The sequence below is a fragment of the Zosterops lateralis genome (genome assembly GCF_965231275.1).
Source record: "Zosterops lateralis genome assembly, chromosome: W".
Lineage (NCBI taxonomy): Eukaryota > Metazoa > Chordata > Aves > Passeriformes > Zosteropidae > Zosterops > Zosterops lateralis.
Genome location: NC_139801.1, coordinates 1235196 through 1262587, shown reverse-complemented (window position 1 = coordinate 1262587; position 27392 = coordinate 1235196). Strand labels below are relative to the sequence as shown.

At 45.5% G+C, this 27392-nt stretch overlaps 1 protein-coding gene across 1 annotated transcript in view; it reads right to left on the bottom strand.

The window, feature by feature from the left end:
- Nucleotides 1-27392, bottom strand: part of LOC310922102 (E3 ubiquitin-protein ligase RNF38-like) — a 315954-nt gene that overhangs the window by 227798 nt on the left and 60764 nt on the right. The window contains 1 exon segment of the mRNA XM_083882454.1: nt 24776-24989. Coding sequence (XP_083738580.1) covers nt 24776-24989 — 214 coding nt within the window.

The following is a 27392-nucleotide window of genomic DNA, read 5'->3' as shown; positions in this document are numbered from 1 at the left end:
GGGGGCCTGCCTTTCGGCAGCCATAGAAACCCATTTTAAACGGGTAAGTGAAGAGAGAGCAGAAATAGAATCCCTGCAAAAACAATTGGAACATGAAAGAAATCGAGAGGGAGAAGTAATAGAATCCCTGCAAGATTTGGTAGAAGCTTTGCAAAAACAATTAGAACAGGAAAGAAGTCGGATTTATTTGCTTGAGATTTCCCTTGCAGAAGAGCGGAGCAAAAATTCAAAACTTGTAGATTCACCAAAGGAAACAGGACGAAAGGAGAAATACAGCATTAAACAGATATACCCTCAGAAAGAATTAGCACACATGCAAAATTCTGGGGAACTCTGTTGCTCCAACTTGAGACCTCTTGTCAAAACAGAATTTAGTCATATAAATGCAGAGGTTCATGACCCCCACATAACCACCAAAGAAATACCATACACAGCCACTGAATTAGCTAAATTAAAAAGAGAATACTCCCGACTTTCTAGCGAATCAGAGACGGAGTATGTCTTTAGAGTTTCACTTACTGGTGGTGACCAAATTAAATTAAGTGAACAAGAAGCAAGTGGCTACTGGGGACATGGAATTTTCTTAACAACAGGGAATACACGTGCTCCATGGTCCCTGACACAGCGTGCAGCTTACTGGGCAGGGGGACTAAGCCCCCTTGAAAGGGGCGACCCTCTGGCAATAGTCGGCACCCCGGACCAACTCCTAGAAAACATTCACAAAACTGCATGCTTGCAAATGATACATGAAAGAAAATTGATTTCTGACTATGAGTCACCCATGCAACAGCCTGTCAGACCCGAGATTATGACCCCCCTAATTCGAGGTTTGCCGGAGTCTCTTAAACCAACAGTAATTCTTTTTCAAAAAACAATAGCATCTATCACTCCGGTAGACAGGCTTGAAAGATTTCTTGGACACACAAGTGACCAAACTTGTTCCACTGACTCCACTGACTTCTCGCCCTTTGCTACTTCTAGCACACAATCTAACAGCAGTCATAACAGTGGAAAATACGGATCAGTGAAGTGCTCAGAGGACAAACCCGAAAAACCCAGAGAAGTCAGGCACATTGCTTCTCCTAATGAAAAACCAGAAAAGGGAGAACAAATCTCTAACCAGCAGCAGTTGTGGTTGCTAGGGCTGAAAAGGGGACTACCTCGAGAAGTAATGGACAAATTGCCTTATGATAAATTGGTTAAAATAAAATTGCTGCTTTTTGAAGCAACTGTCCACCAAGCCCTTGGCCCTATTCATCCTACAGATCCTTTTCAGGTAGAATGGAGATTTGCCACCTCAGGATTGTCATTGTATATATGGCAAAGGGGTCCTGAAGGCCCGATCAGATCTGTCAGCTCTTACTCCTGTGGCTTTAAAGATGCTGAAAAGAGGTACACTACTTGGGAGAAAGGCTTGTTTGTGGTTAGCTTAGCTCTCATAGAAGTGGAAAAAATTGCACAACAGCAACCAATTGTTTTGAGAGACCCCTTCAAAGTTAAGTCAGTCACTACTGGGTTCCCTCCACCTGACGGGGTGGCCGAGAGGACCTCAGTAAGACAGTGGTCTGCTCAGATTGAACATTATTGTAACATCTTCTCAATAACTAAAGGAGCTGTGAAAAATCTAGCACTACAAGAAGCAGAAAACTTGGATAGCATCCAAGACAAACCTGCCTCAGTCATTACCCCTCCCTTTTCCCCCGAACAGCCAGCAAATCCTTGGTTTACTGATCCTTCTGCCTTTTGCCTGACAGCTTCAAGCATAATTCCCTCACTATGGGGACCAAGTGATTCCAGCAATCCAGCACATTGCCCTGGACAGTCTGTTTTGGTGGACCTCCCTACTGTAGGGGAAGTACCACTAGTGCAGAAAACCCCTCTGAATAAATATACATGGGCAGCCTTTGATGCTCTAGGGAAAGAGCATCGAATAAATACAGGATGGGCAACTTTCATCATTCTAACCTTCTGCCTCCTCGTGGCAGATTCTGTTGTGCTTACTTTCCACAGGAGAACTCCGAGGGACATGAAGGCCATATAAACCATGATAAATATTTTAAACAGAAATTTTAAATAGCATTGATTCAGAAATATTAATGAACAAATTGGTTGTTACAATTAAAGATTTGACCAAATTATAACAATCATTATAATTGTCCTTATTGGCTTTGGGGACACTTCAGTGATTGCTATTAAACATATTACCAAATTGGGAAAAGATAAATGTGAATGATAGCAAATTGGTAATTGATACACCTGGTGCTACACAAAACAATGTTTCTTTGGCCCTTAAGCTGCATCCGGGCACAGCTTTGGATGCAGATGGTTGTTGCCTTAATTATAAGGCAAGAAGAAGAAAGAATTCTTCCTACTGAAATTTGGAAAATAATTTGGAACAATTCAAATTATTTTCAAAGAGAATTCCAATCCTGGTGGAAATTAGTGAACTTTACCTATAACCCCAATACTAACACAGTTACAGCTTTTGTGTTAACAATAAGGAATGCTTCAGTGCATTTGATATTCCCTATCATTGCATTAGGTATAAACCATGATGGAGCTATTCTCTATCCTTCCGAGCATAGAGAATGGGCCCATCAAACTGGTGAGAAATGGCAAACTGTCAGTTTAGAATCTTGTGTTGTTAGGGAGCAGCAAGGTTTCATTTGTGAAAGTAATGCAATCATAGCTCAGGACATTTGTTTGGACACCGAGCAAAATATTTGTCATTTTGAAGTACATCCTAACGAAGCTCCTGGAACAGTGCTCGTGTATATAGGCAATGGGTGTGCATGCTTTAGGACTGTCTGTGATGTTATAGTTGTAGAAAATGCAATAGTAGATACTAAAAATCACTCAAATTTTTGTGTTTGTGATTTTACCACAATTACAGGATGTGACTTTTCTTATAAAGTCCCAGCTACGTCCTACTTTTGATTTTGGTTTTGATTGGCCTTGTTTTAGTTAACATCCCTTTTGCAAAGGACACTCCTAAAGTTATTGACGTAAAATGCACTACCCAGACAGTGAAAGTTAAGCCTGTAACAGCAGTTTGATTTGAAATAGTTTGTTGTTTTGATTAATATTGCTTTGTCTTAGTCATGTTAATTAAAAATTAAGGTTTTTTTTGTTTTGTTTTGTTTTTTGTTTTGTTTGCTTAGAAATTATTATCATTCTAAAAATTTAAAGAATTTTGTGAAAGAAATTGTTTTAAATTAATTATTTGATTGAAAATTGTAACTGTTGATTTTAATTGATGGTATTATATTAATTATTTAGTAATTTGAGTTAATATTTTGAAAAATTTTTATATTAATTATTTGGTGATTTATGTTGATTATTTTAAAAAAAAAAATTGTTAAAAATTGTTAAATCAATTTTTTTTAAATTTTTGTTTCATTTTTTGCTTCTATTCCCTTTCCGTACTTTACCTTCTTTCTCTCTCTCTCTGTCTCTCTCTCTCTCTCTCTGTCTCTCTTCTACACCCTCTCTATTGTCTCTGTTTTTCTGGGATATGCTGCCAATGTGGATGAGTCCTGAAGACTTCATGAAACTACGGAACCTGCTGATGGAAGAACACCTTCATCGTCAGTCGTGAGTCACGGGGTGGTGTCAGAGTCTGTCCGAGGATGTGTTATGCCTCACAACCGTCTCCGATGGTTGAAGACCAAGACCCTCGAAGAGACTGGGGAGAGCCCCTGGCCTGGCTGAGGTGGGGCGCCTGCCGAGGACTGATATGCATCTCCACGAGAACGGAATGCAAGAACAATAGTAGCTCGTTACAGTGGACTGAGCTGACTATACTGACGGTGCTAGAAGGGTACAGCTTGCCGCTTGTTCCTGAGCACCCAACTTTGACGCAGGTGCCTGCACTGGCCCAGTGCCCTCTTTGGCTCCATTCCACTCGCCTTGGTCTTCTTCCTAACCAGCCTATAAAGACTCTGCAGATCCCGTGCACCCTTTGTGATCACCCCACTGGAGAAGATCGCGTCTATGGGCATCTCTACGTCTTGAGGACCTCCGACTCTCCACGTGGTAGCTATAATCCCCCTTCCCCTTCTTTCTCTATCTTTCTCACTATTCTCTATTTTCTTTCCCTACTATCGCATTGTGGGCACTAAATAAAAGTGCATTTTTTGTTTAAGCAAACTGGTTTGTCCCCTGTTGTGTCTTTTGCGCTTTGAGATCTCCAAAACGAACCATCAGGTTCCCCGCATATGTTTGCGGACCCTGACAGTGCGACATGAACTGGATGTTACTTTGTTGCTTCACTAAATTAGCTTTTTGCTAGCTTAAGCAAAAAGTTTCCTTTTTTTTCCCCTCTTTCCCCTGTCCTGGAGGCTGCAGCAGCAATCCTTTCGGTGGCTTCTGTTTTGTTTTCTTTTCTTTTCTCTTGAACTGTTTGGCAAAGTTTTGGTCTGAAATCAGACAATCACTGAGACGGTCAGCGGGGAGCCTACTGGAGCCACCTCAGCTAGCCCAAAACTTCTGGAAAAGCTGAACCAACAAGAGAAAGGACACCAAAATCCAAAAGCTTCATCTGCTGTGAGGAGATCAATGCCAGAAGTTCAAGAGGTTCCCATCTGCTTTACCTGAGCTGCTGCACAAACTCCTTTTTTCCCTTCCCTGAGACAAAGGGTTGGGCCGCCATTTTGCCTTCCCTGCCACACAGCCAGCCAGCATGTTTTTTCTTCCACTCATTTTGAGATTTTTTGTTCTGCTGTGGGTGGGTGTGTGTATGTGTGTGTGGGGTGAGGTTCTGAAAGTTCACTATTTAGCATTTATTCAATTTTTTTCCCGTGCCCTACCAGCACCTTGTTTATTAATAAACAAGTTGTTTGGGTTTTTTTCACTTCCACCCACTGGTATTCATTTCTCTTATTGGCAGAAAAAGGGGATTACTGAAGTCCTTCTCTTCAGAGAAAACACTTATTCTGGAGGGTTTTCTCCTAAATTTGTCTCTCAACCTAGACAACTTGTTGAGCCTCATACAATTGACCTTGGCCCATCTATCCAGCCTATTCAGATCTCTCTGTAGAGCCTTCCTACCCTCATGCAGATCAACCCTTCCACCCAATTTGGTGTCATCTGCAAATCTACTGAGGGTGCACTTGATCCCCTTGTCCAGATCATTTATAAAGACATTAAACAGGATTGGCCCTGAGCCCTGAGGAACACCACTAGTGACTGGCTGCCGCGGCCGAAGGTGAGGAAGCGAGACATCAATATGATGAGTAGGCTAATGCTCCGTTTATTGTTGCGTCTGTGCGGACTCTTATACAGTTTTTTGCTTCCGTCCACGCGATCATGCATTTTCCTATTTGCTATAAACATTTTGCACGAGGCAAGCATGCATAAAGGTCTACTATTGATTGGTTGGCATTCGCCTAGCAAAGTTTCCTGTTTGCGGGTTTTTTTTGATGCTGCTTAGATGCTACCTCCATATGTCTTTTCTCAACTCCTGCTTAACTTTGCATAACTGTTATCTAGCTAGCAGTTTCAAGATTACTGTGTCCTTTATATCTTTCTGTAAGCATTATCAACTGGGCTTAGATGCTACCTCCATGTGTCTTTTCTCAGCTCCTGCTTAACTTAGCAGTTTCAAGGTTACTGTGTCCTTTATATCTTTCTGTAAGCATTGTTAACTGTTAAAGCCCCAACATCTCCCCCTCTTTTTTCGAATAAGGGTTGGGTCATTGCTTGCATGCGAGCCATAAAACATTGTAAAATGCAAGGCCCAAATAACAGTATGGCAAAAACAACCACAAGTACCAAAAATGCCCCTTTTGCAAGTGACATAAGCCAAGGGGAAAACCCAAAAGAAGCCAGCCAATTTGTGAAAGGGTCCGAGGTCACCTGTAATTTATGCATGTTATCCCTCAATTGAGCAAGCTGTCGGTGAATAGAGTTGGAGTGATCTGATAGATTCATACAACACATCCCTTCAAACTCCTCACAACCATGGCCTTGTGCCAATAATAAGAAATCAATCACGGCGCGGTTCTGAAGAACTGCGTGTCTGACCCCTTCAACATCAAGCGTTAAGTCGGCAAGAATATTGGAGGTGATATTGATCTGTTTGCCTGTCCAGCAGGCTAAGCGTCTCAATTGTGTCAATGCTTGGGAAGAAGCCACCCCAGGGGCAAAAATACTAGCGAGGATTACTTCGGGGGGATCCCACAGTTCCATGGTGTCCTTGCAGTCAGGGCCTAATTGCGACACGGCCCGCCTATGGCGAGTCCGATTATGATTCGCTGTGATGACAGCGGTGATATTGGGGGCAAACATTGTAATCCCACCCAAGTAACAGGGTCCCCCGCTAGCATTTGCTGGGATACCTCGCCAGGCTCTATCACCACAAATCAGAAATATCCCTTCTGGGAGTGCGACTGTGAGGTTACGGGGGTTGTAAATATGTGCTGTGCCATTACAATAAAGAGAATAATTGTAAAATCGTACTGGAGAAAGGTTGCTGCCATTGCCATGAAATTTAAAGCAAGAATCGTTGGTGGCAACTGAGCCTAGCAATCTTAATTCCTGTAACGAGGACACGTTTTTCGGCCTAATATTAGCATTATGGTATATTTTTGTATGGTTAACGACGGGCACTCCTATTAGACAAGTTCTAAAAGGATCGGAAGGGGTAGCTAATGATAGGCAAAAGCTCTCTTGGCCAGTTTTGTTGGCCCAGGTGACCCACATCTTCTGCCTGTCATCTATGTTCAATAGCTCTGTGCAAGCAACAGCCTCAATACTTATTCCCATTAGCAAAAGCAAGATTAAGCTGCTCCTATTTTTTCCAATAATGTTTTCAATAATTGCCATGATGTTGGCACAATATCATATACCGCGTGCTAATAACCTTAGTTCTCTTAAACACTATTATATTGCTGCAAAACCAAGCTAAGCAATAAGCGCACTCTGCTAAAGCTCGCTCTTTTCTACTTTCAAAGAGCTCCAGCAACTGATTGTCAGTAGCGTCGGGAAGGGAAACCCACTCCCGCAATGCCACAAACACGTTTCTTGCAGTTAAAGCGCGCTGACACTCAATACAGCCATACAAATTAGCAAGGCTGAGTCCCTGCACTATTCTCCTACAGCCTCCACATTCCACAGTTACTGTATCACACAAATATCCAGCGCGGCCACAGCACAACTGAGTTACGGCCCGTCTACGCCTGCTCTTCTGTTGTTCCCAAAGACGAATGACCCGAGTTACGTCAACTGTGTGAGGGGAATCACAGTTCAAGGTGTTTGGCGGTAGGTTGAGCAGAGTCTCAAGGGCTTGACATAATAGGCCTAATCTTTGACGTGCTCGGAGTCGCTGTCGGTGTGTCTGCTGGGTTTCGTCGCTGGAAGCCAGGGCCGCACCCACTTTGCTGGCAACCACCTCGGGCGCGATTCTCCTGTAACGACACAAGCATACCCTCTTCCCCAGGTAAGCAGTTTACTACCTTGTCCCGCCCATGCCCCCTGGTGCGGATCCCAGGTGTCCACTAATACTTCCCACTGAGTCAAGTCATTAGGGTTGACCTTAAAATGATTTTGTATTGGTGTGTCATTTTCTTCCCCAACGGGATTTTTCCAATTTAAAACATAGCATGCCTTCATTACAGTGTTATAGGGGGATAGCTCCCCCTCCTTTTTCAAAACAGCGGCAAGACGCTTAATATCCTGATGATGCCGCTCAATAATCGCTTGTCCAGTACTGTTATAAGGAATGCCAGTTTTATGCTGAATGCCCCATGCATCCAAAAACCGTTTACATGCCTGACTAGTGTAGGCTGGGCCGTTATCTGTCTTAATGACAGCTGGCACTCCCAATGCCGCAAACGCGGCAAGCCAGTGCTGCTTAACAGCAACAAATGCAGTAGAGGTTGCAGGTGTGGCCCAAACCGCACGACTGCACGTGTCCACCGAGACGTGCAGGTGGCGTAGCCGGCCGAAAGAGGGGAGCTCAGTGGTGTCACACTGCCATATACCTCGAGGTTGTAGGCCACGAGGGTTAGTGCCGGAGGCTTGTATTGGGCTAATGCGAGCACAGTCAGGGCAGGCAGCAACGACTGCCCGGGCCTCTGCCCGAGAAAGGCCAAACTCCTTTTGTAAAGCACGGGCAGATTGATGGAAAAACTTATGAGAAGAAACTGCAGTATCTGTAGGTGTCTCGGCATCAGCCGTATGAGAAAAGGCTGAAACTGCCTGGTCTATTACAGCATTGCCTTTTGTTAAAATGCCCGGTAAAGTGGTATGGCTCTTAATGTGTGTACACCAAAGGGGGTGTTGCCTGTGCTCCAGAAGGGCTAATATTTTAATTAGCAAACTTTTTATAGCCATATTGCCCACATGCCCTATGATAGCTTGGTCCAGCCGGTTCACCAGGCCGGCTGCATAGTTAGAATCTGTGATCAAGTTTACGGGAGCAGAGTCAAACGTTGTCATAGCAAGGGCGACTGCTTGCAGCTCCAACACTTGAACTGAGGTATTGTTTTGCTGCAGTATTATAGTCTCGCAGTGACCATCTTGTAACCAGGCACATCCATATTTGCCTGTACGTCCACTGGCGTCTGTAAATATCGTGAGTCCTTCGACAAGAGGATGATCTACCACCTTAGGGCGCTCGACAACCGTCAGGCTTGTTTTGAACAAGGGATGCGATGGGTAGTGCACAGAAAGCTGTATTCCGGCAGTAGCCAAGGCAAACACAAGAGCAGCCAACAACGGTGTAAAAGAAAAATCCCGGGTGATTTCAGCATTTGTTACCACCCCCTTCCATCTTTTAGTGATGTCAAAGTTAGGGTCTCGAGGAGGGTCCATTGCAGCTGCACCCCCAGACCTCCGAGGGGTTGGTCCGGTATAACGATGGTCCCTAATGTCCGGATCTTTTCCCAGCACTCTCAGTTGCTGCCGCATCGTTTCGATCCTTACCCTTTCTGCTTGTGTCAGCCCTTGCCCTGGCCCATAAGTCTCCCGGAGATGGTCATTCAATTCTTCCATCCCCATCTCACCATCGGCTGCGTAGTCAATTAAGTTCAACCTTTGCGCCTTAGTAAGCGTTTTTGGCTTGTCTGGTGGTTGCTTAGGATGGGAACCACTCGCATCCTGGCGATCGAGCTGCTTCTCAATATTCTCCAGACCCTCCTTTAGAGCCTGAGCAGCACGTTGGTATGCGAGCGCTCTAGTGGGCTTTGATGCCCCCCCATCAATCCTTTTCATTTCTGACAATATCTTTTCCATAACATTCTTCTGAGCTTCTAACAAACGCCCTAACCCTGGGGATTCTGGGGATTCCTTGGGCAGCGGTACCTTAGCTGGATCAATGTCAATGGGCATCGGAGGCACGCTGTCCTGTTGCCCCTGCGCTTCCGGTGGATCTTTTGGGGGCTCTGGAATCCAGGGTGGTATGATGTCATCAAACGCGCCTTTGAATCCTGCAGGGGCTGCCATAGGGGGCATCGGAGGCGCAAAGTCTCCCCACTCATCAAGGTATCCCTTCTCCTGCTCTTCTTTTCTCTCTGCATCAGCTAACGTCTCCTTCTCCTCTCGGCTTAAACTACTTTCAGGTCCTTCAGCAATAGCCAACTGTAATGCCTTTGCTACCTCTGCATCAGCATGCACTTGCTCAATAACCATCCGCACTTCTCTGTACGTTTTTGCCAGCTGCTTACTATCTTTGGCCTCTATCTGCACATACTCCCACAGTTCTCTCCCTACTTTCTGCCAAGCCGCCAAGTCAAATATTTGCCCAGTAGAGTCCAATAGCCCCCGACGCCGGCACCAAAACAACAAGTCCACCAGATCGCTTCGATCAATTTTTTTTCCAGTCGTCGTAGCGACGTTTAATAGACCGTCTACGGTCGCCTTTTCCAACGCCGTCATAGCAGCATTCCCCATCCCGATCCAGACCGCAGTCTGCCTGACTCACCGGTCAGCCGTGGCCACAGTAATTTCTTTTCTTATGATTCTCCTGCCTCAGCCGGGCAGCCGGGATGGTTCACCCTCTCTCTCGTCCGCCTGGTTCCGACTCCTATCCTTGTGTCAGGATCACGTCGGAGGTCGCCAGATGCCGCGGCCAAAGGTGAGGAAGCGAGACACATCAATATGATGAGTAGGCTAATGCTCCGTTTATTGTTGCGTCTGTGCGGACTCTTATACAGTTTTTTGCTTCCGTCCACGCGATCATGCATTTTCCTATTTGCTATAAACATTTTGCATGAGGCAAGCATGCATAAAGGTCTACTATTGATTGGTTGGCATTCGCCTAGCAAAGTTTCCTGTTTGCGGGTTTTTTTTGATGCTGCTTAGATGCTACCTCCATATGTCTTTTCTCAACTCCTGCTTAACTTTGCATAACTGTTATCTAGCTAGCAGTTTCAAGATTACTGTGTCCTTTATATCTTTCTGTAAGCATTATCAACTGGGCTTAGATGCTACCTCCATGTGTCTTTTCTCAGCTCCTGCTTAACTTAGCAGTTTCAAGGTTACTGTGTCCTTTATATCTTTCTGTAAGCATTGTTAACTGTTAAAGCCCCAACAACTGGCTACCAACTGGATGTAACTCCATTCACCACCACTGTCTGGGCTCAGTTTCTTTCCTAGTAAAGAGTATGCTCATTCAAGCAACCCATGAGCAGCCAGTTTCTCCAGGAGAATGCTGTGGAAATGGTGTCAAAGGCTTTACTAAAGTCCAGGTAGACAACATCCATAGCCTTTCGCTCATCTATTAAGCAGGTCACCTTTTCACAGAAGATCAGGTTAGTCAAGCAGGACCTACCTTTCATAAACCCATGCTGGTGGGCCTGATCCCCTGGTTGTCCTGTACCTGTTGCATGATGGCACTCAAGATGATCTGCTCTGTGACCTTCCCTGGCACTGACAGGCCTGTATTTCCCTGGAACCTCCTTCCAGCCCTTCTTGTGGATGAGCACAACATTTGCTAACCTCCAGTCAACTGTGACCTCCCAGGTTAGCCAGGACTGCTGATAAACGATTGAAAGTGGCTTAGTGAGCATTTCCGCCAGCTCCCTCAGTACCCTTGGGTGGATCCCATCCTGCCCCATAGACTTGTGTGTGTCTAACTGGTGTAGCAGATTGCTGACCATTTCCCCTTTGATTATGGGGACTTCATTCTGCTCCCTGTCCCTGTCTTCCAGCTCAGGGGATTGAGGGAAAGAAGGCAATTTAGTACCTCAGCCTTTTGCTCATCCTTTGTCACAGTTCCCTTCACATCCAATAAAGAATAGAGATTCTCTTTAGCCCTCCTTTTCCTGTTAATGGTTTTATAGAAACATTTTTATTGCTTTTTATGGCAGTACCTAGATTAAGCTCTAGCTGGGCTTTGGCTTTCTCCCTGCATAACCTCATGACATACTCCACCTGAGTTGTCTACATCTTCAACCAAAGAGAAGCCAAAGCTCTCTGTTCAGTCAAGCTCTTCTTCAATGGCTCAACTTTTGACACATAGATATAGCTTCTGTGCTTTTAAGATCTCCTTCTTGAAAAATGTCCAGCCTTCCTAAACTTCTTTGCCCTTCAGGACTGCCTCCCAAGGGACTCTGCTAACCAGGCTCCTAAACAGGCTGAAGTTTTCCCTCTGCATGTCCTCACAGTCACAGAATGGTTGGGGTTAGAAGGGAGATCAGTCTAATCCAACCTCCCTGCTAAAGCAAGTTCACCTAAAGCAAGATGCACAGTATAGTATCCAGGAGGCTTTAGAATATCTCCAGAGAAGGAAACTCCACAACCTCTCTTGAAAGCCTGTTCCAGTGCTCTGTCACCCTCAAAGTAAAGAAGCTTTCCCTCATATTCAGATGAACCTTACTGTGTTTCAGTTTGTGCCTGTTGCCTGTTGTCCTGTCTCTGAGCATCACTGAAAAGTTTGGCTTCATCTTCTTGACATCCTCTCTTCATAGACTTATATACATTGATATATGTCTTCTTAGTCTTCTCTGGGCTAAACAGGCCCAGCTCTCTCAGCCTTTCCTCATGGGAGAGATGCTCCAGTCCCTTAATTATCTTTATAGCCCTCCACTGGACCCTTTCCTGTAGTTTCTTGTCTTTCTTCAAGTGGGGAGTCCAGAGCTGGACACAGCACTCAAGATGCAGCCTCACAAGGGCTGAGTAGAGGAGGAGAATAACCTCCCTTGACTTGCTGGCCATAGTCTTTCTAATGCATCCCAGGATGCCATTTGCCTTCTTAGCCACAAGGGCACATTTCTGACTTGTGGTTAACTTGCCCACCAAGACCCCCAGGTCCTTCTCTGCAGAGCTGCTTTCCAGCAAGTTAACCTCTAGGCTCTACTGATGCATGGGGTTCTTCCTCCCCAGGTGCAGGACCCTACACTTGCCTTTGTTGAACTTCATTAGGCTTCTCTCCACCCAACTCTCCAGCCCGTCCAAGTCCCACTGGGTGGCATCACAGTCTTCTAGGGTATCAGCCATTTCTTTCAGTTTTGTATCATCAGTAAGCTGATGTTATGCTAACCCCCCTCCTTACTCCTCTGAGAATTGGAAACTCCATCATTTAATGATCACTACGCCCAAGAGAGCCTCCAATCATCATATCACCCACAAGTCCTCTGTTTACAAATAACAAGTGCAGTGGGGCATCTCTCCTAGTTGGCTGACTCACCAGCTATGTCAGAAAGTTCTCTTCCACACACTCCAAGAACGTCCTAGACTGTTTCCTCTCCACTGTATTGTATTTCCAGCAGATATCTGGTAAGTTGAAGTCCCCCATGAGAATAAGGGCCAGCAATCATGAGACTTCTCCCAGCTGCTTATAGAAAATTTCATCTGCTTCTTCATCTTTATTGGGTGGGGTTATAACAGACTCCCATCATGATATCTGCCTTGTTGGCCTCTCCCCTGATTGTTTCCCATAGACATGACTCTTTCATACCATCTCTAGACAATCAAAACATCCCATGACATACAGGGTTACCTCAATGCCCCTCCTCCCTTGCTTGTCCCTTCTAAAGAGTTTTTAGCCATCCATTGCAGCATTCCAGTTGTCCAAGTCATCCCACCATGTTTCTGTGATGGCAGCTATATCATCCTTTTCCAGCTGTACAATAGCTTCTAGCTCCTCCTGTTTGTTGCCCATGCTGTGTGCATTGCTGTAAATGCATTTCGGTTGGATTATTAATCCTTCGACCTTTTTGGGGGGGAGAAGCCCTAATTCCTACGTGACTATTCGCTGACACTTCTATCATTTCTAACATATCAATACCCTTTGTGTCTTTGCTACTTTGTGGATCTCCATCCCTTACTTCCACTGAGGTGGCAGACTGAAGGACCTCACTAGCATACCATCCCTCAAACATTGGCATGCGCCCCTGACTTATCTCTAGCAGCCCTGGTTTTAACCCTTTCCCTCTTCATATCTAGTTTAAAGCTCTTTCAAGAAGCCCTTCTAACTCCTGTGAAAAGATCCTTTTCTCCCTTTGAGACAGATGTACTCCATCTGTCACCATCAGTCCTGGTGTTGTGTAGGTGTAGTGGTTTTTGTTCACCAAATCAAGTTATGGCACCAATTAACGTGGTGGGTTTAGTGCTGGTCAAATTCCAGCGCACTCACTAAAATTATTTATTCATTTTCTGCTGTGAGATAAGGATTAGGAGAAGAGCAAAAGCAGGGTCAAAACTTTAGAGTATAAAGAAAACTTTATTAACAGAACTAAAAGAAGAATAATAAGAATTAGAATAAACTTTTAGAACACTTCTCCTCCCCCACTTTTTTTTTTCCACTGACAAGGTATAGACAAAACTTGGAACTTTCAGTCAGTTTACCACCTTTAAAATAGTCTTTCTTCTGTTCACTTAGGGAAAGGAGTTTCTCCTGTCATGCCATGGAGACTTCTCCACAAGAAACAGTTCTCTTGTGGCTTCAATATCACAGCGAAACAGTTGCCCAGGAGATGGAAATCTGTCGTAATGTGAAAGTCCCTCCCCTCGACTTACAGCTTTCCCCGCAACTGTTTTCGAGGGCTGTCCTGGTTTAGGGCAAATTTGGGAGGAAACCTCTGAATGGGGTTCCTCAGGAGGGCAAACCCAAATGGCCCCTTCCCCCCCCAGCTGGTCCAGGAAAAGAACTTCCTCAGAGAAAAGTGGAAAAAGCTATTTATTTAACAAACAAACTGCCCACAAGCATAAGAAATTAATAATATGAAACAATAAAACCTCTCGCTGCTCCAAAGAGAGATGGCAAAACTGAGAGTCCTTACTGGGAGTTAGCTCAGTTCTCTCAGTCTCTTATCAGTCCCAGTCCCTTCAGCGCTGGAAAATGCCGAGGTCCAGGCCCCGGTGGGCCACAGGTGCAGCTCCTGGTGCTCCTCTGGGTTTTTTCAGTCCAGAGCAGATTTAAACAGTCCCAAGAAAAAGGAAAAAAAACAGTCTAGGAAGCTTTTTTGCCCCAGCTAGCTAGACTAACTTAAAGGAAAAAAACTCTGACTGCTGTCCGTGCGTTCGATGAGCACACAGTCCAAGGACGAAGAAAAAGTGCAGAGGAGTGAATAGTTTTTCAAAACAAACTGCGCGCTTCTTCTTTCTCTGCTCGTTTCCAGAACCTGTCTTAAAGGTACAGAACACACAGAACAGAATATTGGGGATACAAGCATCATAGTCACCCTAGGACAAGGGCTCAATCTTTAGTTAATGGGGTGCACTTTTAAGGATGAGCTGTTCAGAAGTAAAGGTTCTCTTCGTGTCTCTCTGAAATGATCTTCATCTCTGGGAACAGAAATCCCCCTCCTCTTCCCTGGAGTCAAAGGGTCTTCATCACTTTTCTCTCTCCCTGTTTAAACTTTTCATTGGATCACAGCTACTTTAACATCTGCAATATCACAGCTATTTCATCTGCTTGCTTCAGCACAAGTGCCTTTGCTCATGTTTACAGTCTGAATGCTCCATTCCCCCATGCTTTTCATGAATTACAGGGAGATTTTAGTGTATTATAGTCCATCACCATGGTCTTACAAGAGGCTTTCAGCCCAAGACTAAGGCATCTCCTCATTCTTCTCCCATCTGGGATTTGGGTCTTCTTTCTTTATTGATGTTTGTATCTCTATGCTGTTCTCTGCACATGCTTCCACCTTTCCTTTTCTCTGATTCGGGAGGTTTATTTGTTTTTAAATGGAATTCTACAGCACTGAAAGAGTTAATCTTACTTGGGCCTTGCATTAGGTAATGGCCTTTCACTGTTGGTCACATGATCTCTGCTGGGCAATGGCTGCAGAGGCTAGCAGGGTTGATTCTGGCTGCATAATTTTCCATGGCACCCGGATGGTTCTTTTAGCAGCATGATTCCTGCGGCCACACTGAGGGGGCTGCGCAGGAACCCAGAGGTAGCAGGAAATGGCCAGCCAGAATCTTGGCAGCCAGCATCATGGCCCAGCTGGGTCCAGAGCTGCTCCCAGGGCCAGGCGGACCCTAACTCAGCCCAGGCCAGTGGCGAGGCAGGGCTTAGTGGCTGCAAGATAATAGCAGCCTTGGCCTGGCCTAGCCTCAGCCGGGGCCCTGCAGCCTTCTCTCCCATCGGGCTGGGAGGGGGGGAGCGTCTCTCTTCAAAAGCCGTAAGCAAGACAGCTTTTCCTGCTCCTCTTTTCATAAATATATGGATTTGTAGGGCAATTCTAGCTGGTTAATAGTTCTGTCAGCCACAGAGGAAGCTGTAATACTTCCACAGGGAAGGTCACTTTCTTTTCCTTACCAAAAAGACTCAGTTGAGGCAAACCCAGGACAGTAGGTCCACCAGCATGGGTTCATGAAGGGAAAGCCTTTCTTGTCAAACTTAATTTCCTTTTACAACCAGGTAACTGACCTAGTTGATCAAGGGAAACCAGTTGATCTCATCTTTTTGGATTTCAGTAAAGCTTTTGATATTGTGTCTCACAGATCCTTCTGGACAAAATGTCCAGCATACAGCTGGATAAATGCATCATGCAATGGGTGAGAAACTGACTCACAGGTCGAGCACAAAGGATTATAGTGAATGGAATAACATCAGGCTGCCAACTGGTCATTAATGGGGTACCACAGTGTCACCCTTGATTTTCTTGCTTTCAAGTGTTTGAACCTTTGCAGCACCATTCTCACGCTGCTTGATGTAAACAATGTGTATTCTTAGAACTTATCTGTATGTTTTGCATAGTTGTTCTCTGAGAGGAGAACTTGATTGAAAGTAAGAGTGACCAATCAGGTCAGGAGGTTGTAACCTCCTTGGGCCAATCTTGGCCCTTTGTAAAAAGTGTATATAAGTTATTGGAGTCAGATAATAAAAGAGCCTTCCATGTTTGACCCTGCTGCTGCCTGCTGTCCTCTGTGAGGGTCCACACCCACGTCGCAAACGTGTTACCCCTCAAAGTGCAGGGGTAACACCACAGAGTACCATTTATGGGACATTTCTCTTCAACATCTTCACGAGCACCTTAGATGCAGGACTGGAAGGAATCTGTAGTAGTTTAGGGCAAATTTGGGAGGAAACCTCCTAAGGGGGCATTCCCTCACCTCCCCCAACCGGTTTGGGAAAGACCTCCTCAGAAAGAAGTGGAAAGAAACCTATTTATTAAACGGGCAAAGCACTCCCCAGCACAATAAATTGAACAATACCAGATGACAAGAACTTCATGCCACTCTGGAGAGATGACAAATTTAGAAAAGAAGTCTGTCCCTCCTGTAGGCGGTTACTCTGTTCTCAGTCCCTCTGGAGCTGGGAAAAGTTGTTGCACAGGGTAGATCTTGGTGGGTCCCAGGTGCAAGCCCCCTGGCACTCCCCCAGGTCCTCAGTCCAGAGAGATTTGAACAGTTCCAAGGAAAGGCAAAAAGGAAAAAAAAAAGGAAAAAAACCCCCCGAAGCTTCTCTGCCTCAGCTAGCTACACTAACTAACTAAAAAGAAGGGGAAAAAAAAAGAAAACCTCTCCATCCCCCATCCATGTGTTGCTGACTCCGACTCTCAAGGCCAGCTGGAGGAGGAGAGTTTCTGAAAACAAACTGCACACTTCTCCCTCCCCTTTGCTCTCAGACTCAATATTAAAGGTACAGAGTGCAATATCCAGCATAAACCCAACAGATGACTGGGGATACAAACATCATAACGTCACCCTAGGACATTCCACCCCTTATCCCCATATCATCAACTTAAGACCAAAATCAACATATATTCTACATCATGCATTTATCCACATAAAACTTCCATTCGTTCCCCCCACAAAAATGCAAGCAATACCGATCATGTCCCTGTCACGTCCCACACCCACACCAAGCCACTGAATCCAGGCCCCAGGCTGCAGGGCTGCAGCATTCCCCACTCTCTTATTTTGCTCACCCAAAACTCCCTCTTTCACTTACTCATACCTTCAACACCACTTATTCATACCTTCAACACTTGCTCATACCTTCAACACTTACACATACCCTCTCGCTTACACATTTCCTTCTATTTCATGTCTGCATGGTTTAATGTGCAGACAATGGCAGTAGCATCCAGCAAACAGTGATGTTTACATATGATTCTCACCCAACAATCAGATCTCCCTGAGGTACACATTGTGTTGTTCCATCTCTCTGCGTTATCCACCATGTGCAACCTGGTCCCTGAGCAAAGACAACCCCATGAATGGGTTTGCTGTACTTGAGGCAGACTTGATCCACACTGTCTTCCCTAACAAACATCTGGCATGCACCACTGGGACTTTATCTCCGTTTATTGTATGCAGAGGCTACCATCCATTAATCAGTAGAGAGGTAGAGCTTTGGCTACTTCTCTCTTTCAGCAATATCCAGGGCCAATTGAACGGCCTTGAGTTCTGCAAGTTGGCTTGATCCACCATCTCCTTCAGTGGCTTTAGCGACCTGTCGTGTGGGGCTCCACACAGCTGCTTTCCACTTCTGGTTCATCCCTACAATGCAACAGGAACTGTCAGTGAAAAGAGCATAATGTGTCTCCTCTGCTGGCAGTTGGTTGTTTGGTGGAGCCTCTTCAGCCCGTGTCACTTGCCCTTGTTCTTCATCTGTGAGACCAAAATTTTCACCTTCAGGCCAATTTGTAGTTATTTCCAAAATCCCAGAGCAATTCAGTTTACCCATACGAGTGTGCTGTGTAATAAAAGCAATCCACTTGCTCCGTGTGGCATAGTGGGTGGAGGGGACCTTTCCTTTGAACATCCACCCCAGCACTGGTGGTCAGGGTGCCAGGAAGAGTTGTGCTTCTGTGCCAATCACCTCTGAGGTGGCTTGAACTCCTTCATAGGCTGCTAAAATTTCCTTCTCTGTGGGAGTGTAATTGGCTTCAGACCCTCTGTACCTTCAACTCCAGAATCCCAGTGGTCAGCCTTGAGTCTCACCAGGCACCTTCTCATAAAGGCTCCAGGACAGACCATTGTTCCCAGCTGCAGAGTAGAGCACGTTCTTCACATCTGGTCCCATCCGGACTGGGCCAAGGGCCACTGCATGAGCGATCTCCTGCTTGATCTGGGCAAAGGCTTGTTGCTGTTCAGGACCCCAGTGGAAATCGTTCTTCTTGCAGGTGACCAGGTAAAGAGGGGTCTCAATCTGACTTTACTCGGGAATATGCATTCTCCAAAAGCCTATGGCACCTAGGAAAGCTTGTTTCCTTCTAATTGACTGTTGGAGACATCGCTGTAATCTTGTTGATGACATCAGTAGGAATCTGATACTGTCCATCTTGCCACTTTACTCCCAAGAACTGGATCTCACGGGCTGGTCCCTTGACTTTATTCTTCTTGATAGTGAAACTGGCTTCCAGGAGGATCTGGATGATTTCCTTTCCTTTCTCAAACACTTCTGCTGCTGTATTCCCCTATACAATGATGTCATCAATATACTAGATGTTCTGGAGCCTCACCCTTTTCTAGTGCAGTCTGGATCAGTCCATGGCAGATGGTAGGACTGTGTTTCCACCCCTGGGGCAGTTGGTTCCAGGTCTACTGCACTCCCCTCCATGTGAAGGCAAACTGGGGTCTGCATTCTGCTGCCAAAGGAATGGAGAAAAATGCATTGGCAATGTCAATAGTGGCATACCACCTCGCTGCCTTGAACTCAAGCTCATACTGGAGCTCCAACATGTCTGGCACAGCAGCGCTCAGTGGTGGTGTCACTTCATTCAATGCATGGTAGTCCACAGTCAATCTCCATTCTCCTTCAGATTTACGCACAGGCCAAATTCGGCTGTTGAAGGGTGAGTGGGTTTTACTGACCACCCCTTGGCTCTCCAGTTCTCAAATCATCTTATGGATGGGGATCACAGCCTCGAGTTGTTCTATACTGTTGGCGGTGCACTATCGAAGTGGCAATTGTTACCTGATGCTCTTCCCCCTTCACAAGTCCTATTGTATATGGATTCTCAGACAGTCCAGGCAAGGTGTTCAGTTGCTGGATGCCTTCTGTCACTACAGCCGCTATCCCAAATGCCCATCTGAGTCCTTTTGGGTCTTTGAAATACCCCCTTCAGAGGTAATCTGTGCCCAAAATGCACAGGGCCTCTGGGCCAGTCACAATAGGGTGTTTCTTCAACTCATTTCCAGTCAGGCTCACATCTGCTTCCACCAAAGTATAGTCCTGTGATCCCCCTGTCAAGCCAGCAATAGAGACAGAATCTGCCCCTACATGTCTTGATGGAATTAAACCAAGGCCTCCCATTCTTGTGGTTCAGATGTGCCAGGCCAATGAATCCACACAGTCCAAAAAATGTGGTTTTCCGTAGCCTCTATCTGGCTAGAGGCAGGGCCCCTCTAAGCCTGGTTATCCTTTTCTTGGGCATATGTCTTAGAGGTTCCTTCAAGGGGGTCAGACATGTCATCATCATTATACCTGGCAGTTCGGCTATGGGCAACTGGAGCTGCTTCCCTTTTGGTGGAACTTCCTCTCTGAGTCTTGCCTTCCTTTAATTCACGCACTCATTGTGCCAGAGCAGCAGTAGATTTTCCATCCCATCTCTTCATGTTTTCTCCGCAATCACTCAGGAAGAACCACAGCTCAGCTCATGGAGTGTACCCTCTCTCCCTATCTGGGAAACGTCTGCGTTGGGTACCAGAACCTCTGATCTGTACTGCCAAGATTTGGAGAAGGTCCTCTCTAATCTCCTCCCTGAGTTTCTTATGATTCTCCTCTATCTTATCTTCTAGTTTCTGTAGACATGTTTCCACAGTTGCTATTCTGGCATGTGTTGGGCCATGCACAGCATCTGCATATGCTCGGAGCTTCTTCACCATATCAAGCACAGTCTCCTCCATGTCCTGCCGCTTCATTACTGCAAAAGCAGAAGTGTATTCTAATGGCCCAAGTCATATAAATTTTTGCCACATCACAGATGTACATGGTACCAAGTCTGGGTTCCTAGTGTTTATGTCATCTGAGAAGACCATCTCTGCCACTGCCATGTCTCTCCTTAACCGTTTGGTCATCTGAAAAAATGATCCCTATCACTTCCAGTTCTCTCAAGCATTGAATCCCTTGTTCTATGGTCTTCCACGGGGTTTGCTGCATATAGAGATCATCTGCACACAGATATCTTTCTGCCACACTTCCTAGGGCCCGTACCCAGAGACTGCTAGGAGTAGCCTCTCTCATCATCTCTTGGTCGATGACTGGATCAAGTGACAGGGATCCCAAATGCCTCACTTCAGTGCCATCCAGAATTGTAGCCTCCCCTGCAGCATCCCAGAGGCGGACTAACCAACTAATTATAGATTTATCACGTTGTCGCCTGTAATCCTTTCTTAGGCCCCGAAGGTCCGTCAGGGAAAAGGTATCAATATTGGCTTCTGATCCTGTGCCTGATGCTTTGGCTTCTGATTTTGGTGAAGGTCCTTCTCCTGGGTCATCATCATCCACTGGTTGATCAGTTTTGTGTGTGTGCTTCTTGGCCGGAGCAACTGCCAGGGGCTTAGGCTTACTGTCTGGTTTAGCTGCCAACTCAAACTCAGGTTCTAGTTTAGCTGCTGGCTTCATAACTGGGGTGTTGGCTGCAGCCTGAGTGACTGGGGTAGCTGTTGATTTGTATCCCTGCTCCCCTGCCTCTGTCTGCTGCCCTACAGTATCTAGCAGTGTGCAATAAGCATATGCCAGGGCCCAGCTTACTGCAATGATCTTTTCCCCCTTAGAGTCATCGTGGTACTTCTCTTTCAAGTATTTCCCCACCTCAGCTGGATTCTGAATTTGTTCATGCAGAAAGTCCTAGACTATAGCATCAGAAAATTCCTTCAGGAGTTGACCTATATCCTCCCATTCTCCACATCACTCAGGATTTTCTACACCTGGGTCTACTTCTGGGTCAGGGGTTTCATCAGCCCCTCTAGAAATCTCAGCCCTCATTCTAGAGAAGCTGCAGACTGTATAGAGGAAGGTTACCAGATTAAATACCAGAAGGATGGTCTCTTTAACACTTAGGGGAAACTAAACATTCTCCAATAGTGATGTAACAGATTTAGAGGAGAAGAAGAAAACAAAAGACTGCAACACTTCATCCCCTGCTCCTCCTCCAACAAACTGGGTGAATAACCATAACCATGAACCATACATACCAGGAATAGATTCCAGCACCTTTATAAACTTCCTAAAAATCATTATCACCAAGCCAAGGTCAATAGCTACTCTAATCCGTGTCCCTCTGCTGTAAAAACTATGTATTAGGGACAATACGGGAGCTATTTCTGGATATGAAAATAAACCTAGGGACCACAAAGGTATTAAGACCTCAAAGAAGCCTAGGGACCCGAAACATATCAAGGCCCCCACCCCAAGAGACATGAATTCAAACAACATAGCTACAGACTGCTTTATACCAGTACAGAGTACTTGCAGCCAAAAATACAATCAGTAAAGGTTTTTTTCCACTCTCTTCTGCTCCTCGTTTGGGCACCAAAAAAGTTGTAGTGGTTTAGGGCAAATTTGGGAGGAAACCTCCTAAGGGGGCATTCCCTCACCTCCCCCAACCGGTTTGGGAAAGACCTCCTCAGAGAGAAGTGGAAAGAAACCTATTTATTAAACGGGCAAAGCACTCCCCAGCACAATAAATTGAACAATACCAGATGACAAGAACTTCATGCCATTTAAGAACTTCGTGCCGCTCTGGAGAGATGACAAATTTAGAAAAGAAGTCTGTCCCTCCTGTAGGCGGTTACTCTGTTCTCAGTCCCTCTGGAGCTGGGAAAAGTTGTTGCACAGGGTAGATCTTGGTGGGTCCCAGGTGCAAGCCCCCTGGCACTCCCCCAGGTCCTCAGTCCAGAGAGATTTGAACAGTTCCAAGGAAAGGCAAAAAGGAAAAAAAAAAAGGAAAAAAACCCCCGAAGCTTCTCTGCCTCAGCTAGCTACACTAACTAACTAAAAAGAAGGGGAAAAAAAAGAAAACCTCTCCATCCCCCATCCATGTGTTGCTGACTCCAACTCTCAAGGCCAGCTGGAGGAGGAGAGTTTCTGAAAACAAACTGCACACTTCTCCCTCCCCTTTGCTCTCAGACCCAGTATTAAAGGTACAGAATGTAATATCCAGCACAAACCCAACAGATGATTGGGGATGCAAACATCACCCTTGGACCTTAAGTAAGTTTGCTGGTGACACTAAACTAGGAGGACCTGTTGACCCTTTTGAAGGCAAAGACACCCTGTAGAGAGACATAGACAAATTAGAGGGCTGGGCACTCACCAACCATATGGAGTTTAACAAAGGCAAGTGCCCGATTCTGCACCTGGGGCACAACAACCCTGGGTGTACAGACAGACTAGGGAATGAGAAGTTTGAACAGTGCCATGGAAAGGAACCTGGGGGTCCTGTAGAATGGAAAATTCAATGTGAGTCATCATTGCCCTGGCAGCCAAAAGGGCCAATGATATTCTGAGGAGCATAAGGCACAGCATCGCCAGCCTGTCAAGGGAGGTAATTGTACCACTCTACTCTGCACTGGTATGGCCTCCCCTTAAGTAATGTGTGCAGTTTTGGGAGCCACAATATAGGTGTCCTGGTTTAAAAGATAGGTGTCTGCCAAGGAAGGCAGGAACCTTTCTGGAATGGAAAAAAATGACCCCTCCCTCCAAATTATAACTGAAATTACCAGGCTTTCAGGCAAAAATATGGGAAAAGGAATAACAGTTCTTTACTAAATTATATATATAACAAGACAGACAAACAGAAATAACACAAAAAAACCCAGAAACCCCAATACAGCCTTTTTCCCCTTTGGTGTAGTTACAACCAAAACCAGCAGGAGGTGCTGTTTGCTCCTGGCAAGGCAAAAGGTTACAGTGACTCCTCTGTAGCTCCAGGGGGCGCTGTTGGCTCAGGTGGCTTCAGAGGGCCTCTGATGCAAGCCCTGAGCCTCTCCAGGGGGTAATGGTGGCCCCGGGAGGACAGAGAAGGTGGGAGGGGTTTCAGTTTTCCCCAGCTCTTATGTGTCCTGTGCAGTATGCTGGTGGTGGCAGCAGCAGTCAAGGCTCCAGTAAGCAGCTGGGAGGTGCTCTCTCCAGAGAGAAAGAGAGAGAGGAGGTGGGGGTCCAGTCTTTTTCCTTGGAAGTACCCATGCAGATGGTGGGGATCTCTCCTGGCAAGGGCATGTGTTGCAAAGAGAGTCTCAGTCCACAAACAGTTGACTGTAAGCAGCGACCTCACCAATAGGCAGTCAGGAGAAACTTCACTGCAGCCTCAAATCCCTGGGCAGAAGTCCAGCACCAAAACACCCCAACTATCTCCCCTCCAAACTGGACAGACTGAACCACCCCCAGCTAAGAAACTGCAGAAACCACACTGCTTCCCCCTCTCCCTGCTGAACTATTCCAACAGTGTGCCAAGACATTATCTCTTAATGGACATCCATTTCCCATTTCCATGACAACAAATGAGAAGAATATTCCTTGAAGAAACCTAACTCCCAACAATAAGAAGGGTATAAAGCTATTTGAGAGTGTCCAAAGGAGGGCCATGAAGATGGTGAAGGGCCTAGAGGGGAAGCTGTGTGAGGAGTAGCTGAGTTCACTTGGCTTATTCAGCCTAGAGAAGAGGAGACTGAAGGAAGACCTCACCATAGTGTACAGCTTCCTTAAGAGGGGAAGTGGAGGGGCAGGCACTGATCTCTTCTCTCTGGTGACCAATGATAGGACCTGAGTGCACTGCATGAAGCTGTGTCAAAGGAAGTTTAGTTTAGGTTGGATATTTGGAGAAAGGTTTTCCCCCAGAGGATGGTTGGGCACTAGAACAGGCTCCCCAGGGCAACGGTCACAGCACCAAGCCTGACAGAGATCAAGAAGCTTTTGAACAATGCTCTAAGGCACATGGAGTGACTCTTGGGGTATCCTGTGCAGGTCCATGAATTGGACCTCCATGAACCTCATGGGTCCGTTCCACCTCAGGATATTCTATGATTCGATGATTTTAAAGACATTATTACCATAGTATATCTTAAACTAAATTTAACTTCCTAAGCAGAAGAGTCACTTTCAAAGGTGGAATGCAGACATCTTCAGAACTGCGCCAACACAAACTGACAGACTGTTGACTTTCACTCTTTTCTATGAGAGTCTATATTTTTATTTTTTCTTAAGTAACAAATGTATCAATGTTTTCACTGAATGCTGCAGCTCTCCATACACTGATACTACTCAAAAGAAAAAAAAGAAATATTACTCTGTACAAGAGGGCTAATAGGAATTAGTGTTATGTGACCTCCATTACCAACTAATTTGTCAAGGAGAATTTTCAAAATTTCTCTATTTGGAGATGAATACACAGAATTTAAGACATTTGCATACATGTTCTCAACACACTTTTACCTGATCATGAATGTCAACCATCACCGTGTTCTGCTGTGGCGAGTGACTGGCTGAGTGCAACATACGATGGGATCTATTTGGAGGGTTAAAGGCTTGGGACTCTTCTATTGCTTTCTGCTGTTCATAGGAGAGATGGTGAAAGTTTTCATCTTGGCTAACAGAACTGTGTCGAGACAGACGATCCCTTCTTGCTCTCTGATGATGAACAGGAAGACTAAACACACATGAAGAAAAAGTTGGAAGTCATATTAAGAGAGATTTGTGGCATTTATAACTAGAAGCACAAAGAACTCAGTTTTGCTAGGCCAGGTATGTTAGCTTGTCATACAATTTCTCATTGAGAAAATTTCTGAAAGCCCTAGCCCTAGCATAGATACTTATTTCAGCATGAGTAGTTGAGCATAGCTTAATACAAGAGAGGAAAACAGAAGAAGCATTTTTATAGAAATAATACTTTCATAAAACTTAATAAAAACATATTTGAGTACTTGATTCACATATTCACAAAATAGTTGGGGGTTGAAAGGGTTATCTGGAGGTCACCTAGTCAAACATCCCTGCTTAAGCAGGGCCACCAAAAACCAGTTGCCCAGGACCATGTACACATGAATATGCCTAAGGAAGGAGACATCACAATATTTCTGGGTAACTTGTTCCAGTGCTCAGTCACTCTCACAGAAAAAAAGTTGTTTCCAGACTTTCAGATGGAACCATCTGTGTTTAACTTTGTGCGCATTCCCCCTTATTTTCCCACTGGGCACCGCTGGAAAAAAAGTCTACTTCTGTCCTCTTTGCAGCCTCCCTTCAGATATTTATATACATTACTGAAATGATCCCTGAGCCTTCTCTTGTCTGGGCTAAACAGTTCCACCTGTCTCAGGCTTTCCTCGTATGAGAGATTCTCCATTCCCTTAAAAACATCCTTATGGCACTTCTTGAACTCTCTCCAGTATATAATAGAATTATAGAACCATGGAATCTTTAAGGTTGGAAAACACCTCTAAGATCATCAAGTCCAAACATTAACCCAGCACCATCACCATGTTCAACACTAAATCATGCTTTAAGTGCCATATCCACATATTTTTAAAACATTTCCAGGGATGGTGACTCCACCACTTCCCTGGGCAACCTGTTCCAATGCTTGAAAATCCTTTCTGTAAAGAAATTTTTCCTAATATTTAATCTAAACCTCTCCTGGCGCAACTCAGGGCCATTTCTGATTGTTCTGTCAATTGTTACCTGGGAGAAAAGACTGACGCCCACTTCACTACAACCTTCTTTCAGGTAGTTGTAGAGAGTTATTTGGTCTCCCCTCAACCTGCTTTTCTCCAGGCTAAACAACCCTAGCTCCCTCAGCCACTCCTCACAGACTTGTGCTCCAGACCTTTCACCAGCTTCATTGCCCTTCTTTGAACTCACTCCAGTGCCTAAATGTCTTTCTTGAAGTGAACTAAACTGAACACAGTATTTGAGGTGCAGCCTCACCAGTGCTGAGTACAGGGGGACAATCACTTCCCTCAGCCTGCTGGCTACACTGTTTCTGATACAAGCCAGGATGACATTTGCCTTCTTGGCCACCTGGGTGCATTGCTGGCTCATGTTCAGCTGCTGTCAACCAGCACTCTGAGGTCCTTTTTCTCCGGGTAGTTTTTCAGCCTTTTCCCCAAGCCAGTACTGCTGCACAGGGTTGTTGTGACCCAAGTGCAGAACCTGGCATTTGGCCTTGTTGAACCTCTTACTGTTGACCTCAGCCCATCAATCCAGCCTGTCCAGATCCCTCTGCAGACCCTTTCTACCCTCAAGCAGATCGATATTCCCACTGAACTTGGTATCATCTGCAAACTTACTGAGGGTGCACTCGATCCCCTTGTCCAGGTCACTGATGAAGATATTTAATAGATCTGGCCCAAATACTGAGCCCTGGAGATCACCATTTGTAACCAGCTGTCAACTGGATGTAACTTCATTCACCACCACTGTGGGCCCAGCCATCCAGCCAGTTTTTTACCTAGCAAAGAGTACACCCCTCCACACCATGCGAAGCCAGTTTCTCCATGAGAATGCTGTGGGACACTACATCAAAAGCTTTAAAGTCTTTTCTTCATCCACTGAGCAGGTCGCTTTGTTATAGAAGGGAGGACCTGCCTTTCCTAAACTCATGCCACTTGGGCATGATTCTCTGGTTGTCCTGCACCTGTTGAATGATGGCACCTCAAGATGATCTGCTTCATAACCTTCCCCAGCACTAAGGTCAGGCTGACAGGCCTGTTGTTCCCCAGATTCTCCTTCTGACTCTTCTTACAGATAGGCATCACATATCTAAATTCCAGTCACCTGGGACCTCCCTGGTTGACCAGGACTGCTGGTAAATTATTGAAAGTGCCTTAGTGAGCACTTCCACCAGCTCCCTCAGTACTCTGGGGTAGATCTCATCTGGCCCTATGGACTCGTGTGGGTCTAAGTGGCACAGCAGGTCACTGATCGTTCCCTCCTGGATTATGGGGACTTCATTTTATTCCCCATCTCTTTTTTACAACCCAGATGTGGGTATCTTGAAGACAACTGGTCTTGCTATTTAAGACTGAGGTAAAGACGGCATTAAGTACCTCAGGCT